Source organism: Drosophila arizonae, chromosome 3 (genome assembly GCF_054131065.1).
Source record: "Drosophila arizonae isolate 15081-1271.41 chromosome 3, UAZ_ARI_1.0, whole genome shotgun sequence".
NCBI classification, from domain to species: Eukaryota; Metazoa; Arthropoda; class Insecta; order Diptera; family Drosophilidae; genus Drosophila; species Drosophila arizonae.
In genome coordinates, this window is record NC_142923.1 from 23,978,282 (window position 1) to 23,994,927 (window position 16,646).

A 16,646-nucleotide genomic window follows, 5' to 3' on the forward strand; every position below is an offset into this window, starting at 1 on the left:
GTCTCAACGAAATTTACTCACTTAACGAAACTACTCAATTGGCAATGTTCAGATGATTTTAGCTATTGGGGTATTAACATTTGTTTGAAAATGTAACAGAAGCAAATAAGAAGAGCGTAGAAAAACAACAAAGACGGATAAAAACAACGGTGAAAATCGAATTTCTATCTCAAGCGACTCACAGTGTTTACTCTTTGTTAATTTATTGCGTTTTAAATTGCGAAAAAGAGTAAAGAAAACAAACAAAAATTTAAATCAATACGAATCAAACGCGAAAGAGCAGTGAAAGTGAGTGTGGAACAAGAAATTTTTCGCATTGAAAAAAAAAAAACAGCTGTAACAGATTTCTAAAATGGCAGCATATCAAATGAATTTCAACCAGGATTTTACGTAAGTTGTAACAAATTAGCTACCCAATATCTACCCCAGACCAACTTTTGCACACCTACTCACAGCCTTCTTTCGAAATAAAGGTCATTGAGCAAAAAAAAAAATTGTAATCGCAAAAAAAAAACTGCGATACAACAAACGACAAATGAGACAAGTAAACAAGCGAAACAGCTGGTGGGCAAAGGGGAGGAGGTGAAGCACAGCGGGTGAGGGGAACAATGGGTGCTAATAGCTGAACTGTAACAGCGCCTATAAGTACGGGTGCGTATGTGTGTGTGTGTATCTGTTTATTTTTGTAAGTGTGTGTGAGCGTGTATTGGCGTCGTTTTGCTTATTAGAACATGCAAACAACCAGTTCTAATAAGAATGACATGCATACATTTATTATGAAATATGGGTAATGACAAACAAGTACACTAGCCAGCAAATTAAAGAAATCACCTGACTGCATCAATAAAACAAGTTGACTCAATATAAAAACCGCGATTGTGCATAAATTTAGGCATAAAATTAGCTAGAGTGAATCTGACATCATCTTAACATTAACAGAAATGTTAGCGCTCACAATTGTTGTTTGCTAAACAGTGTAATAAGCAGTAGCCAGCACACACATGCATACACAAACAAACAAGCACACACGCATACTGTAAATGCGCAACAGCTGATGCTGTTTGCTTTGTATGTATTTTCTACAGTGCTTGTGACTGACTTGCAAGCTGAATAAACTTGTATAGCTTCTTTTATTTTAAATTTTTTGCTAATTTGTTTTTGTTTGGAAGCATTGTTTATTTTTGCTCAGCTGATGTCATATTGCGGTTAGCTCGCTGCCCGAACCACCGTTACTTGTCGAGCATCTAATGGACTGGTCTCCCTTTCTTCCACTATTTCTTGCACTTTGCTCTCGCCAGTGCAAGTGACGCACAAACAAAAACAATCAATATTTCTGCTTATGGCGAAAATCCAAAAAAGAAAACACTTAAAGCTATGTATGTGAGTGTGTCACTCATACGATTATATGTACATTCTTATATTATTCATACACACACACACTCACACATACATGCATGGGCAAACTGAATTATATGAGCAGCAACAATAACAAGCCTGATAGTCTCGCGCCATAAAGCGAGAACAAAGAACTCAGAAAGCAGGTTGCTAAAAAGAGACAGCATGCAAAACGCTTTCTAATCAGAACAAATCAATTTGCTTTTAAAAGCCTTTTGCAGGTGAATGTACAGCAAAATCGAACTCAATTAGGCGTTTGGCTGTACATTCGATCAAGCGTCAAGTTCAAGGGCAAAGGTGCAGTGGCAGAGTCGAGCCGAGTCGAGTCAATTATAGTGATAATGATAATGGCAATGATTGGGCAACTATGAACACGTGTTGCTATCACGACCATTGTTCATTGAGCACGAATAGTGCAGTTATTTCATAATGTCTCTGTTTTTGTTTACACCAGCTGTTTGCCCGTGCGTTTCGCGTCTCTCATACCCTACATATACGTTATGTGAGTGCAAGGGAATATAGTTTTTCAAGACAGATTGTTACAAAATTAGAATTAATTATTTTGTTTTGTTTATTTCACTAAAATTGTATTGTAAGCGTGTTAAAAATTGTTGTTACAAATTTCAGCTCTTATTTTTAATCCCTTTCTCTGTTGATGCTAATGAACCCTTATCAGCACTTTTGCCCGAACGTTTTAATTTATGAGTCCACTTTGCTTCGTGTTGATGTTTTCATTTTTGCTTCCGATGCGTCATTGAAAACATACAAAAATATTATTGAGCAAATGTGTGGAATGCTCTGCTTTAGTTTAGCTGTTGTTAGTAAACACCGCAAAGGGGAATATCGCAAAGTAAAATAAAAACAGCAAACCGCAGACAAGGTCGTCGTGTTATAATTTTGCAAGGGGGATCTGAATGCCTCTCTCATACAATTCAGCATGGCCTCGAGCACCATTTTTTTTTTTTTTTTTTTTGCGTGAACGCCTTTGGCGCAAAACTAGTTTTAATACTGAGAACAAAAATAAACACGACTGAGCAACACACGTGTTGCGCTCATCGCCAGATTTTTGGCTCTGGCTTATCGTTTTGGGGTTTGGCGGAGAAACGTGCCTGACATAAATTACGAGTAAATGATAATAATAAATGCTAACATGTTCATGGTCAAAACGGCTTTGCATTAATTCCAGTGCGAAACTCGTGAGCAACAACAATTAAACTTAAAAGCTTTCAGTATGTTTTTTCCCCAAAGCAAAATTCAAAGTTACCGCGTCTTCTGATTGTTTAACAGCACTGTTGCTTCACACTGAATAAACACGATTTAATAAAAAAGACGCTCATGCAACATTTTTATTATAATGTGCCTTATATAAATATTGATAGATATTGATCAATAAATAATACACAATAATACAATAATTAAGCAAAATGTTCCTATAGCCAATTAAAAGCTTTTGGTATGATTTGCTATAGCAGATAGTGTAGAATTTAAATTTCCCGCGTAACGCTCACGTTTAACAGCACTGTCCAACAGTGTGGCAGCTCGTCGCACTGAATAAATACCAACTAAAATACCAAAGCGCAGCAAGCGCAAGCCAAACATAAACAACAACAAACACGAATTGCATTTGACATTGAAAAAAGGCGAGAATTGGAAAATAATTGGGTAATTACATACCTGAGAAAGAAAGAAAGAAAGAGAGAGAGAGAGCGTGTATGTGTGGAAAATCAATTCGCACGCCATGGAGCAGCGCGCTAATTTTCTAGCTCTCACACTGCTCGACGCCCTGGAGGATGAGAACGAAGCGGATATATTCTCAATGCTGGATCGAAACGTCATCAATGCGGGCATCGTGCCCTGCGAAAGAGGCTTGGCCCCGCTGCACTATGTGTGCGGCATGCCGAACGAGGCGCTGGCGTTGCGTATACTTGAACGCTTCCTCGCCAGCGATCAGATAGATGTGAATGTGCGCTGCGATGGGAACATGACGGCCCTGCACATTGCGGCAATCTACGGACGAACGGAGCTGGTGCGTCTGCTGCTGAAGCACGGGGCACGGCCGGACATTGCGGACGATGAGCACAAGCTGGCCGTGCACTATGCCATCGAGGAGTGCCACTTCGAGGTGTTGCAACTGATGCGCGACCATATCTACCGGGAGAAGCAGCAGCTGAAGCTGCAGCAGAAGTCCTTGACGCCCAAGGCGACACTGAAGTACAATCACGATGTCACCTCGCCCTACTACATCAACATAACTCATCGGCGTGGCAAGCCGCAACCACGGTTTCCAGATGACGCGGAGCCGGAGCCGCAGCCGGAGCACGAGCAGTCAGTCAATCTATTCGCCCTCACGCGAGATCATCTGGCCGAGCTGACGCACAATCAGGATGTGGCGACGTGCGGACGTCGCACGCTGATCGAAAGCTGGCGGGATAAGGTGGAGCGTTCGCGTGCCCGCAAATCGTTGCTGCAGGAGCAACAGGTGGAGATGCTGGTGGAGCAGGCTATGGCGCAAGAGGACTTTAGTTACGAGGAGCATGTGCAGCAGAGCTTCAGGCAGACGGCACAGGAGCCGGCAGAGGCGTCCAGCGTTCCAGCAGGGCGAGCTGCCTTTGGCCAGCTGGTGGAGCAAGTGGCTCAGGCTTGTGTGCTGGAGCAGAGTTTCTATACAGCCCCAGAGGAGGAGGAGGAGCAGCGAGAGCAGTTGAAGCAAGAGTCGGGGGATCAGCAGAAGCAGAGACAAAAGCAGCCGCAAGACAAATCCTATTATCTGCAAATGACCGAAGCCTATGTGCACACGGATGACGAGAATGGCCTGGTCTTCTACGAGACGAAGCTGCTCCAGAATGGCGAGCCCAAGAAGCAGCTGACGAAGCGCATGCCGAACCACTTGCAAGTCCCGCCAGCATCCGTGCAGCTGGATAGCAGCGCCAGCACAAATTTCACAGTGCCGCTGGACTACGAGACGGACGCACTGCGTGCAGAACTGACGCAGCTGGGCGCTCCAGTGGGACCCATTACGCGCACCACCAAGCGGCTGTATATCAAACAGTTGATCAAGTACAAGAGGAACACGGCGGCCCTGCTGGCGGCGCAGAGGCATGCGAAGGCGGCGCAGATCAAGTACTCCGTGGAGCTGCATCATACGTTGAGGTCGCAGGAGGATTACGAGCAGATTGAGCGGTTCATGGTGCACGAGAGCGCCTCGGCGCAGCACTTTGCCACAGCTGGAGCTGGGGGCAGTGGGAAACAGCTGCGGGAGGGGCATCTGAAGCAGAGCTTCATCTATATGCTGATAGATCCGAGGATCTCGAGGAATTTGCCGGGAGAGCGAGCCTTTGTGGATCCTCTAAGCATTTGGTCTCGCTTCCTGGATGCCATTTTCTATGTGGGCAAGGGCAAGTGCTCCCGGCCCTATGCCCATCTCTACGATGCAATGCGTCAGCATACGCGCCTCCACCTGCAGCAGCACCAGCAACCGTCGGAGAATGGGAAAAAGCGTCCAACTGGACGTGGCCTGCTGATGCCGGAGCTGTTCAAGTCGCCGCCGGCGGGAAATGCCAAGGCTGGGAGCAAGAAACTGCAGCGCATCCTGGACATTTGGCAGCATGGCAGCGGCGTTGTCTGTCTGCATGTCTTTCACAACATAATGCCCACGGATGCGTACACGAGGGAGGCAGCCATCATCGATGCTCTGGGTCTGACGCATTTGACCAATTTGAAGCGCGGGGATTACTATGGGCCGGCGCAGATTTGGACGATAAAGCAGAAGAAGCAGCTGGGCATTGCATTGCTTTACAAGGCGCTGCACATTTATTTGGCCGAGGGCGAATCTCAATTGTCGCCAAGTGATTTAATTTAGTTAGTTGTCTCTATTAGCAATAAGTACAAAGTACAAAAGTTGAAAAGCGCGCCAAAGCAATTGTTAGCGGGATCTCAATTAAAGTTTAGCAACAATTGAAAATACTATTAAAATGAACTAGAATGCTTAGAATGAATTAAAAATGAACTAAAAAACACTTCGCTGGTATTTGTTTGAATTTGGTATTTTTGCGCACGTATAGCTGTCACGCTCTTTCGCACGCTGCTCAGCTCTAAACTGCTCTTATTTGTTGCGACATTTAGTTGTTATTTGTTTTCTATTATTATTTATGCATAAACAAAGTTGAATAATTATTTGCTGATGTATAGTCAGAGCTATTGCCTTGTAAATACGCATACATACTCTGCTCTTTATACATACATAAAAATGTTTATTTATTTTTTACTGCGTGTCATGTCTTGCTGATTGCATATCAAAAGTGTGTCAAGGTTGCGGGTTCGAATGCCAGCGCAGCCAAATCAAAAAAGTTGTATTTAATTTATTTATTCCATGCCAATTAAAGTAAAATTATTTTTAAAAATGTTTCTGTATTAAAAATGTTCAATAACAACCCTTAAATATACTCATATAAACTATTCCTTATGCAGCTGCCGCTGACCATTAACCCTCTTTCCCAATGCATTTGCGGCTCTTCCCTTCCCAATGAAAAACCCAAATGCTAATAGAGGACAAAAAGGGATGCATTTGCCGAGTGCTCACACACACAACAAAAGTGCAGCCGAAAAGCATGCTATCGAAATTTTGAGTATTTTTATGGTTAGGTTACTTAGAATTCTCAACTGGTTATGACTGCACGCGGATGGAGTAGCCGTTGCTTACGTGAGTTAGGTTATCTTTGCGCAGAGGCGATATCGTAACCAATGAAGTTCTACTGAGGTGCGATTATTGCTAGTTGAAAACTTTAACCAATACCCCGCCATGGGGACGTGAAATACCGTCCACTACGGCAATTTTTGGAAGCCCGAGAGGGCTCATTATTTAATAAATGGAGAAGAGAGTGAAGTGGATGTGAATTGAATTGGGAGGGGGAGGTGGGATGCAATCGATGTTTTATAAGTTGAATAAAAAAGAGCATATATGAAATTAATTTGAAATATGCTGATTACTTTAAATTAGGGCTAAATAAATTATTAAATATGGTGATAAATTAGTTTCATTGAAAGCAGTTTTAAATACTACATTCTTATGAAACATACTAAATTTGCCCGGTTATCTATTCTTTAACGTCCCACAGCTCACTTTCTGTGCTGAGCAGCGCGGGACTGCGTCTGTATTCGATTGCCGGCCAGGACAAGGTTGAGGAGATCTTCGCCAAGGACAATACAGAGCAAATACGCATTGTGGAGCGGCTCTTCAACAGTTCGCTGGTGGTGCTGGTCACCTCACAGAAGCCCAACTGCCTGAAGATGCTGCACTTTAAGAAGAAACAGGACATCTGCAATTGCTTCTATCCCTCGGAGATATTGTGCGTGCGCATGAATCGGCAACGTTTGATTGTCTGCCTGGCGGAGAGCATACACATACATGACATACGCGACATGAAGATCCTGCATTCCATTGAGAATATCGCACCCAATGAGCTGGGTCTCTGTGCGCTCTCACTGAACTCCCACCTGGCGTTCCCGATCTGCCAGGCCAGCGGCGAGCTGCGCATCTTCAATGCCAATAAGCTGCGCACTGGCATGACGATCAAGGCCCATGACACGCCCCTCTCAGCGCTCACGTTCTCGCCCAGCGGCGCACTGCTGGCCACCGCCTCGGAGCGCGGCACTGTGATACGCGTCTTCTGCGTGAAGAACGGCCAGCGGGTGCAGGAGTTCAGGCGCGGCGTGAAGCGCTGCGTGAGGATCGCCTCGCTGGTCTTTGCGGCGGCCGGCGATTATCTGTGCGCCTCGTCCAACACGGAGACGGTGCATGTCTTCAAGATCGACAGCCGGGCTGTGGAAGTAGCGGAGCTGAAAGCAATAGGTGAGTCAATGGGATTACGAAAGAAAGCTCCTCTTCTCTAACCAATCTTATCTGCTCCAGCTGAAGTTGCCGCCAAATCAGATAGCAATGCCAAAGAGCAAGCAACAGCCACGACGACGACCAAGACGAGTTCCTCTTCTGCAGCGCCAGCAGCGAGCACTGCCGGCAGCACTACTGAGGAGGCAGCAGAAGCAACGCCTGGCGGCAGCACAGCGGCCAGCTGGGGCGGCATGTTCACCAAGGCGATGTCCTCGCTGCTGCTGCCCTCCCAGGTCAGCGATGTGCTGGCCCAGGATCGCGCCTTCGCCACCGTGGTGTTGCCCCAGCCCGGCCTTAGGAACATTTGCGCCCTGACCCGCGTACAGAAGGAGCTGCGCCTCCTGATCGCCTGCGAGGATGGATTCCTCTACATGCACGACTTCAATGCGGAGCGCGGAGGCGTCTGCAAGCTGCTGGCCGTGCACGACTTAAGGGGCGCTCTCGAGGATGTCATCGAGCTGCAGCTGAGCGAGAGCGTGCTGAAGGCCCAAACCCCCAAGGCGCTCCCACAGCAATCCCTGACCATGCTCAAGAGCTGTGCGGCCAGCGTGCTGATCGAGAATCCAGATCCCGTGGCGGACAACAGCTATGCGGGCATACTGCGCGGCGAGCAGGCGGATGCCATGTCAGGTGAGTGGCGATTTGATAAAAATAATAGGGCAATAATTAAAAAAAAAAGAACATTATAATAAAATTTCAAGTAATAATCAAAAATTATTAGATAATACAAATTAAAATCGAATTAAAAATAAACAAATTATAATATATAATGCAATTATTAATAATAACAAAAGCAAATAAATAAATATAATAAAATCAAAGTCAAAATAAAAAATAAAAATAATATAAATTAATAAGGAGCAAAAATTAATGAATAATAAACTTTAAACTTAAAATTAAATTAATAATAAAGCAATAATAAATATTATAATAATATTACGGATAATAATTATTATGAGGAAATATAACAAAATAAATAAATAAAAATAAAACAAAAATAATTTAACTAAAAAGTAAAATAATAATAAAAAATAACTAAAATTACTAATTTAATAATAAAATAATTCATAAACAAATTAAATAAAAAATAATTAAAATTACTAATATAATATTAAAATAATTAAAAAAAAAAATTAAAATATTCGTCAAAAATAAATAAAAATACTAATTTAAAATTAATTTATTTTAGATTCCGCCAAGTTTCGCAAGCTCTGCGATGCCATTGACACGCCCACAAAGCTGTACGACGAGCGCCAATTTCCACCTGTGGCCCTAACAGCCAAGGATTGACCACGGCGCGGCAGCGTACGGGATATTGTCTTTCTGGATAAAGCACAGTGTGGTTGAAGAAGAAGAACTATCTGCATTTCCAACCCCTCAAAAACAAAAAAAAAAAAAAAAAAAGAAATATTGAAAACAATATATATCTAAAAAAAATGCACCAAAAAAATCAAAAAACTAAAATCTAGCAAATTATTTAGAGCGATTTAATTATTTTAAGTACAAAAGAAAAGAATACAAAAAAAATATATACTCGAAAGAGAAAAATGTAAAAAAAGTATTTTAGTTATAGAATTTATTTTGAATTTATATCAAGTAATATTTGCTTTTGTATATATGTTATACAGCTATAGCTGTTTCTAAAATTTCTCTCAGATATATCTCAGATAAATATCTCATTCCGTTCGCTCTCTTTTCCTTTTCATCTCTATCTCTCACGCTCTCTCTGTCAGCGCTCTCTTTATTCAATTAAAAATCAAACTTTGTATAATACATATATATTTATTAGTAAGTGATTTTTTTGTTTATAAATATTTAAGCAGTTCAAAAAAAAGCTCAAAAAAAAAAAAAAGAATATAAAAAGGCGAACTGTCGGAGAGAAAGATAATCAACTAATGTACCTTAAACAATGAGCAACAACAAACGTATTCAATTAGCTTTGCAAGTAAATATTATATATGTGTAACAGTAAAAATATAAAATATTGCAAATATTTAAAAATTTTAAAATATCGACTAAGTATTAAATAAAAATGTTAGCTTTAAGGTAAACGAAATATTCAAAATATCAATGAAATTTAGATATACAACACTACAAGATAAACAATCTGAGATTCGCAATCAATTAACTTAAAACAAATTGTATTACAGCAACAAATTCTAAAACAAATGTTCAAAACTAAAGCAAGAGAAAAAAATACAAAATTAAGCTGCAAAAACTGAAATAAATAATAGTGTTTTTTTTTCTAGAGGGGCGTAACAAATTAAATAGTTATTTGTAATACTTTTTTGGGAAGCTCTACCACCAATCAAAGAGATTTTTAAGCCATTTATATTCTCTTATCAAATACATATTAAATGTTGTTTCATCGACTTCAAAATTCTTTGTAAATGCATATTATTATTTATTTTATTTATTTTTTTTTAAGCTTTTGAGTTTTAAGCAGTGAATTCAAAAACTTGTATATAGTCGGGTATTACAGTAACCATACAACAGGCCAAACAAACATCCTAAAATTTCTGTAGGCATAAGCGAATAAACAGCGCATATGCATGTGTGCATGTACATACATACATACATACATATGCTTTTATGCAGCAGCTAAAACCTCATCTAATCAACTCTTAACCTTCCAAGCAATGCTCACATACAAAGAAACTGTAAGAAAATGTAAGCACCAAAAAGCAACTCACTTAATTGCAATGCTGCTCACTCACTCTCACTTTGCTCTTGAGTGAGTCTCATTGCTATTTATCATAGCTCGCAATTAACTGTTAACCGTTTGCATTGCATTTTTGAGTCTTATTGTGGGAGCATCAAGCGCACTCACAGAACACCACAACGTAAATAATTGAAACCACTTGCTCAGAGGGAGAGAAAGAAAGAGAGAGAGTGATTTCGCTGAACAGATCGAAAAGAATCAAGCAGTCAATTGTTATTTCTAAGTTATGCTGTTTATGCACACATACATTTACACACATGCATGCATTGATTTGAGAGAGCAATTGAGATTGAGCTGAATTCAATGTTAAGAAGTATGAGTGAGCTGCAGAGCAGCCATTGTCTTCAATTGCACTTTGCTTAAATCTCTCGTGTGAATGAGCGAAAAAGCAAATACGAAATTGAGTGGATTTATGTTCTATGTGTATGTGTACTGTTGTTAGTGTTATTGAGAAACTCCGACAAATAAGTCTAAATGGCTTAAGAACTCTTTGAATAACGGAAACCGATAAAAAAAATCTTTAAACTACATTGCTCAATTTGCTAGCACGCTGATCCATCGACTGATCCTGTTGCTGATGTTGGCGATGATGATGATGGTGGTGATGATGATGATGATGACGTCGCTCAGCAGGACGCTCCTCTTCCACCACCGGCTCCTCCTCCACCTCATCACGTGGCGTTGATGCAACACTCATTTGAGTAGATTTATCCAACTTCCAACCAATTTCAAGCGGCGGTGAATTTGCCTTCTGAGATTTAAGCGAGAACATGGATCCAATCTTCTTGAGCTTGCTGTGCACAGAGGAATCCGCATCGTGATCTTTGCTGGATAGGCCCAAGGATTTGGATGAGTGCTTTGAGCGTGTCGAATGCGATTTAGAAGCTTTTGACTTGGATGAAGAGCCGGAAGACGAAGAGGAAGACGAAGAACTCGACCCGACACTTGTATGCACCGGTTTAGTGGTGATCCAAATTTGCAAAGCAAACATCACCTCCGCCTTGAGGGCCTCCTTCAGTGAGATCTGTGAAACAAACAAAAAATTGTTGGAGAATAAGAGGTTTCAATAGATTTGTTTCCTATTTACCTTTTCCTCGATGGCCACCGATTTCACGTTCCAGAAGAACTCTGTGCAGCCCAACACCATGGCGGACATCAGTCCCAGTCCTAAGACCAGAAATACGCCGCCGACATTCTCCAGGCCCAGCTCCGGAGTATCAGCGTTTCCTTCGTCATCGCCCTTGCAGCTGCCGCCGCCATGCATCTCCTTCCACCACTTGCGCTTCAGCTCAGCGAGCACGCCCAGTTCACCCAGCTTCAAGACGGCCCCGCTGATCTGTTTGCGATAGGGTGAATCTAGACAAGCATAGAAATTTTAACCCGCTGCACTTGGCTTACGCCACAAATTCACTTACTAAAGGGCATTGCGATGCCGTAACTCTTATAATCCAACCAGCCGCCAATTTGCATCAGATCACATTTACGCTCCACATTGTACTCCAGTGTGGTGGACTCCATTAGGAAAGCGTACATATTTTTTCCTTTCTGGAATGAGATATATATAAATAACGAGAAAATATATATTAAGCAGCTGTAGTTGATATTATGTAATTTCAAATGGCAAGATAAGCGGTTAAATTAATATAGAAGAAATATAGAGAGAGCATAACTTATTTACATAAATCTGGCCTTTTTCGCGCCTTGCGATTCTTAGTCTTACAATTTTTAGTTAGCTTTTTCTAGCTATAATACTAATTGGCTTGCCAAGTCTTGAAGAATAGGCATCACTACTTCGCTCTCGCTCTCAGAGAGTCTAAAAGTCATTGCAAAGAAAAAGCGGTAATCGCTTGTCACTCGTCTTCTCTATTTGTATTTTGTCTGTATTTACAGTGGGCGCAATTACTTCTTAAGTCAACATTGATTATTGAGAATACCATTTAATTAACAATGATTATTTATATGCATGGTTGATTGATTTTTTATTATTATTATTATTTTTTTTTAACGTGTAATAACATAATAAAAATTGTTGGGCTTAAACTTTATTTGACCACTGTATTTACATGTATGTAACTGTGTAAAAATATTGAAGGTTGCATATATTGCGTAAATACAAACAAAGCCTTGCTTACATCCACACGTGTGTACATAACTACACAAGTACATAATTTTGTATGCTTAATGAAATGGAGAACTTGAGAACACACAAAGCAGTTACTATAGTTGTCTCTGTTTTGCGCATGTTATTTGCGCTGAAGATCAACATTAAACAGCAATGCGGACTATATTAACTTGCAGCTTGTCTCACTTGCACTCGCCAAGCACGTTCGCCTTTAGTTAAGAAAGATGGCTGTCCTGAGTGTAAATACAAATGGGTGCTTGTATGTGTGGAGAACAGTAAACTAGAATGGATGAGGATATGAATAGTGTGTTTTTGTTTGTTAAATGATGCATAACTAGTCTGTTAAATAATAAAAATACTTGAGCTGCAGATCAGTGCGTAGTATTTTATGGTTATGCTCTGAAACTTACTTGCACTCGTTCCACGCCTTCGTCATTTGTTTTAGTAAATACTGATGGCTGTGCACTCTCCATGGCAGTCCACATTTTCTGATATATGCTGAAGTTGGAGTCCCTGAAGAAGCCCATTGTGGAACCGCCTTGTAGAGCGCCATATTTGATCTTTGTCTGGGCCGCGAGATCTTCGGCACTATTAATGGAGCTGGCCTGTCGCGAGTTGGTCAGAAAAGCAGCCAAGTTAGCTGTGTAGGAGTTCAACATCATCAGGGCAAAGAACCACCACATGCCAGTCACCAGACGTGTTGAGGCGGCTCTATCGAAATATAAAAAAATAAATTAATTTTCAATTGCTTTAACTAATTCATTAGAAATCTACTCACTTCGGCAATATGTCGCAACCCTGACCCATAAGCGAGCCAATGGATAGCCACATTGTGTTGCTCAGAAACCAAATGTTCTCCACCTCCTCCGGCTCCTTGCAAGGATGCGGATTCTCCCAGTCATCGGGCGCCATGCGAGCCAAGGCAAAGAGCAATAGCGATATAAACAGATACGCAGAGCCCATATAGATCCAAACGTCCAGCGAGAAGGGCGATAGAAACGAAAACAGATCCGTCGGTGGTATTGGTGGTTTCGAGAACAAAATACTAATGCCCAGATTCATGAAAGGCGGCGTAAAGTCCACTGCCTGACGCCTACTCGAGGTCATGGTCAGATCACAAATGCCCAGATCTGCGTTCTACAAAAGAATTGAATACATGTATATATTTCTTTACATACATATATCAGCGTATCTACATATATCTATATAAGGATCACGGTATCTGAAGCTTAGTTCCTACTTACCCCATCGAGCAGCTGCTTCACGATACCATCCCATGTCTGGGTGACTTTGTTATAGCTGCCATATTTACCATCTGGAGACATGCGGAATTCGTACTTGAAGTTCAGCATGCGCGCAATGTTATCGATCAGATCTATGGAGTAGCCCTCGTAGCGCGCATTGCCCTGCAATATTTCGCCTTCTTCGGGCTCGCGCAGCGTCAGGAAGGGTGCTCCGATGCGCGAGGAGATGATAAATGTTTTGTTGGACAACTTTTGGCCAACGCGCTTTTCGCTCTCCTCGTCATCGTTGAGCCTGTCCAGGCCATTGACCGGATCCCAGGTGGCCAGATCCAAAAATCCACCGGCATCGATCTCCATGAAGCGCAGCGTAAAGAAACTGCGCTGTCCGTACTCATTAAAGTCGACGCGACCCGTGCCAATCTCCTCAGAGCGCTACGGAATTAAATGATATAGTAGATATATATGTATGTCGTATCAGTGCGATATTAAACTGTTGTTGAAGTTACTACGGGATTTCTTGATGCAATAGTGTTGAGAAAAACTGGCAGTTCGTATCAATCGATTGATTTAGTATTGTAGTGATTAGAATTAGAGGTTTTGACAGGAAGAGAGAAATCACTTGGTCAAAGACAACTAAGCAAGGAAGAGTTTGGTAAAGAGAATTAAGCTGCACCGGGAACTCGTTTGTACGCACAGTTGTGATAGACGGCAAGATCGAGAAACGCAATGATAATGATATTGTAGATATATACATATATATATATATATATATATATATATATATATATATATATATAGACTAGATGTAGTTTCGATATATAATTTTCTTACCGCCTTCATGAACTCTATGATACGTCGACCATGTTGCCAGGGCTTCTTGCGTTTACATTCGATTTCGGGCGCCGAGAGTTCGTCCAAAATTTTGAGCTCTGTGAGGCCCTTGGAGAAGAGCCACACAGCATCGTTCAGCAGTATCATTTGCGTCTTCACCTGCGTGGGCAGCACTTTATAGTATCGCTCTTCGCGCTTCTCATGCTCCTCCCAGTCGTGCACAATGTTCCTAATGTGATAGTCCGTGGGATCCATCAAGCGAACTGTTGTTATATTCGCCTCCACATTCATAATGTCACCCAGCTCCAGGGTGTGTGTATCCAAGAGGGGTATGAAAACACTCTGATATTGGTAGAAACAATATAATTAGTAAAGATATAATATTTCTCTGAACTCTGTTTTACCTCTGCACTTTCTCACCTGATATTCACCTAACATTTTCAGCTCGTGAGCTTGTTCTAGAACTTTTAAGACATTCTCCGGTGAACAGTGTAGAATGAGACAATTATCCGTGGATAGCTTAATTTCCTTTAAGAAGGGTCTATGATCGTCGTCTGGACTCAGTTGTCTGACTGTTGTCGGATTGCTGCTCGGATCACCTATTTGCAGTATATCCTGCAGTTGTTGAAGCTCTGCGGGAATGATATATAATAATATAGGATTAATGGATTGAAACGTTTTCTCAATTACTCAATTAGGATTAAATGGCTCCCAATAATGTAGTTATATTAGCGTAAGTAAACCCTATAAAAACAAGTAAGAAAGCTCTAGTCGAGACTGCTGGACTACGAGATCCCCTGAACCCGTCAAGCAACTGATATTTCCATAATAATTACATAGCTTCCTTACGGCTTACACAAAAAAAAGCACTGTAGCTCTAATATCTTCTGAGATCGACGCGTTCAAGCATACGGACAGACAGACGGACGGATGTACAGGGCTATATCGTATGGGGTCTGCCACGCCTCCTTCTGCCTGTTACATTTAACAAAACCATTATATCCTGATTTCCCATTTTCAATGGGTTCAGGGTATAAAAATCGAATATACTAAATCAAGCCAAAAATACAAAACTATTTTAACTCTTATTCCACATAACCAAGTGAAATCAATTTGCATTTCGCTTTCTTTGCCTACGACTTTTCCACTTGATTATTCTCTGATTATTTCATGATTATAATATGATATATAATCTTGCGTATTAAAAATCGAATGTAAGCATTCTAATCTCAATGTAAACATTCCAATTTCTAACTATATCTCTCACACTTGATATTTCCACTACTTAAACCTACCTCTCTCCGATTCATAGACAATTGTAAAGCTGCGCCAGCCGAAACTTTGCACGATTTCGGCAAATCCACGTGCCAGCAGCAGATTATCCGGATGCATATTGAGGGTCATCGATGTGTGCTCGTATTGTCGATTATCCGGCAGCCAATCGTAAACAAAATGGGGTATATCCAGCGTATGGCATATGGAGGCAACTATGTCTAGATGCACAAGATGAATGAATTGAACTCGAATAAAATTCTGAATGAGAAACTTACCTGAGCTGCTGCCCGTACTGGGTCCAAAAATAGCAATGCAGCCCTGCGAAATCAGTTCACAAACTGCAAGTGAAATAAAAATATATATACAAAATATATATTTATACATATATATTGCTTTATCCAATAGAGACTTACCCGTTTTCTCCATTATAAAACTGTCCTCAGTATTGGCATAGAGCACAACGGGGACAAGTTCTATATTTCGTTCCAAAATATTTGCACGTTCCACAGCCGTGCGAAATGCAATTTCCGCCTCATCCTTGTCCGATGTGAAAATGATGCCTGAACAGCGCACAAAAATTCTCGCAATGAATGTGACCCAGTTTTTGGCCTTTATTTTTTTCGAATATTTTATTTTTTGAACTTACCCACATTAAACTTCTCCCTGGCTGCGGCCCAATGCAGCAGCAACCAGCAGAAGGGGGCGTAATATTTGATAAGCATTTGATTTTCTCAATTTTTTATTGATATTTATGCATTCTACTGCATTTTACTGATGATGTAAAAATTTGCAACTAAAATGTACGAAGGCCCGCAATACAATGAGCTATGTCGCCCATATATATGTCGAAATACATATATTTATATATATGTGAAGTGAACTATGCTAATAATAAACATGTAAGCATGCTGCGCTCGAATGCTCCCGACTGCATAATACTCATCAGAAACAGTTGAATCTATATTGGTAAACGTGGAAGGAAAAACTTTGCACTCCTAACTCCAACTTCAGCTGCATTACAAGATCCGATCGACTGATAGACTGAAGGACGGACGGAATAACGAATGGACAGTTGGCTGTAAATTTCACAAAACCAAAATACTCTTTTAACCTCGTGAATGAGTATAAAGATATGCAAGCATAGAAAGCCCAAATGAGAATCTGCACAGA

The 16,646-nt window shown here is 41.1% G+C and overlaps 3 protein-coding genes and 1 non-coding gene across 4 annotated transcripts; 3 read left to right on the forward strand and 1 right to left on the reverse strand.

Moving 5' to 3' along the window:
* Positions 1–75: 75 nt before the first annotated feature.
* On the forward strand, positions 76–8,702 carry Atg18b (Autophagy-related 18b). The gene is made up of 4 exons (XM_089465892.1): positions 76–390; positions 6,510–7,243; positions 7,304–7,912; positions 8,472–8,702. The coding sequence occupies exons 1-4, from the start codon at positions 353–355 to the stop codon at positions 8,570–8,572; spliced, it is 1,482 nt and encodes a 493-aa protein (XP_089322018.1). The 5' UTR covers positions 76–352; the 3' UTR covers positions 8,573–8,702.
* On the forward strand, positions 397–5,411 carry LOC108610277 (uncharacterized). The gene has a single exon (XM_089465891.1). The coding sequence runs from the start codon at positions 3,134–3,136 to the stop codon at positions 5,252–5,254; it is 2,121 nt and encodes a 706-aa protein (XP_089322017.1). The 5' UTR covers positions 397–3,133; the 3' UTR covers positions 5,255–5,411.
* Positions 6,107–6,246, forward strand: LOC149269927 (U4 spliceosomal RNA). Its single transcript, XR_016269571.1, has one exon. It is a non-coding gene; the product is annotated as a U4 spliceosomal RNA (small nuclear RNA).
* Positions 8,703–9,063: 361 nt separating the features above from the next.
* Positions 9,064–16,300, reverse strand: clumsy (glutamate ionotropic receptor kainate type subunit clumsy). Its single transcript, XM_018005074.2, has 12 exons — positions 16,123–16,300; positions 15,890–16,036; positions 15,752–15,814; positions 15,497–15,694; positions 14,622–14,833; positions 14,202–14,543; positions 13,371–13,802; positions 12,905–13,263; positions 12,537–12,837; positions 11,420–11,549; positions 11,092–11,360; positions 9,064–11,028 (listed from the first exon to the last, which is right to left on the reverse strand). Exons 1-12 carry the CDS (start codon positions 16,196–16,198, stop codon positions 10,525–10,527), a joined length of 3,033 nt encoding a protein of 1,010 aa, XP_017860563.2. The 5' UTR covers positions 16,199–16,300; the 3' UTR covers positions 9,064–10,524.
* Positions 16,301–16,646: the final 346 nt, after the last annotated feature.

Bases quoted from the DNA above. Each gene is read 5' to 3' on its own strand.
- clumsy (XM_018005074.2), bottom strand. From the start codon at position 16,198: ATGCTTATCAAATATTACGCCCCCTTCTGCTGGTTGCTGCTGCATTGG. The intron at 16,037-16,122 runs GTAAGTTCAAAA...TGCGCTGTTCAG, and splicing joins CAGGGAGAAGTTTAATGTGG to GCATCATTTTCACATCGGAC. The intron at 13,803-14,201 runs GTAAGAAAATTA...TTAATTCCGTAG, and splicing joins TCATAGAGTTCATGAAGGCG to CGCTCTGAGGAGATTGGCAC.
- LOC108610277 (XM_089465891.1), top strand. From the start codon at position 3,134: ATGGAGCAGCGCGCTAATTTTCTAGCTCTCACACTGCTCGACGCCCTG.
- Atg18b (XM_089465892.1), top strand. From the start codon at position 353: ATGGCAGCATATCAAATGAATTTCAACCAGGATTTTAC. The intron at 391-6,509 runs GTAAGTTGTAAC...AACGTCCCACAG, and splicing joins AATTTCAACCAGGATTTTAC to CTCACTTTCTGTGCTGAGCA. The intron at 7,244-7,303 runs GTGAGTCAATGG...TATCTGCTCCAG, and splicing joins AGCGGAGCTGAAAGCAATAG to CTGAAGTTGCCGCCAAATCA.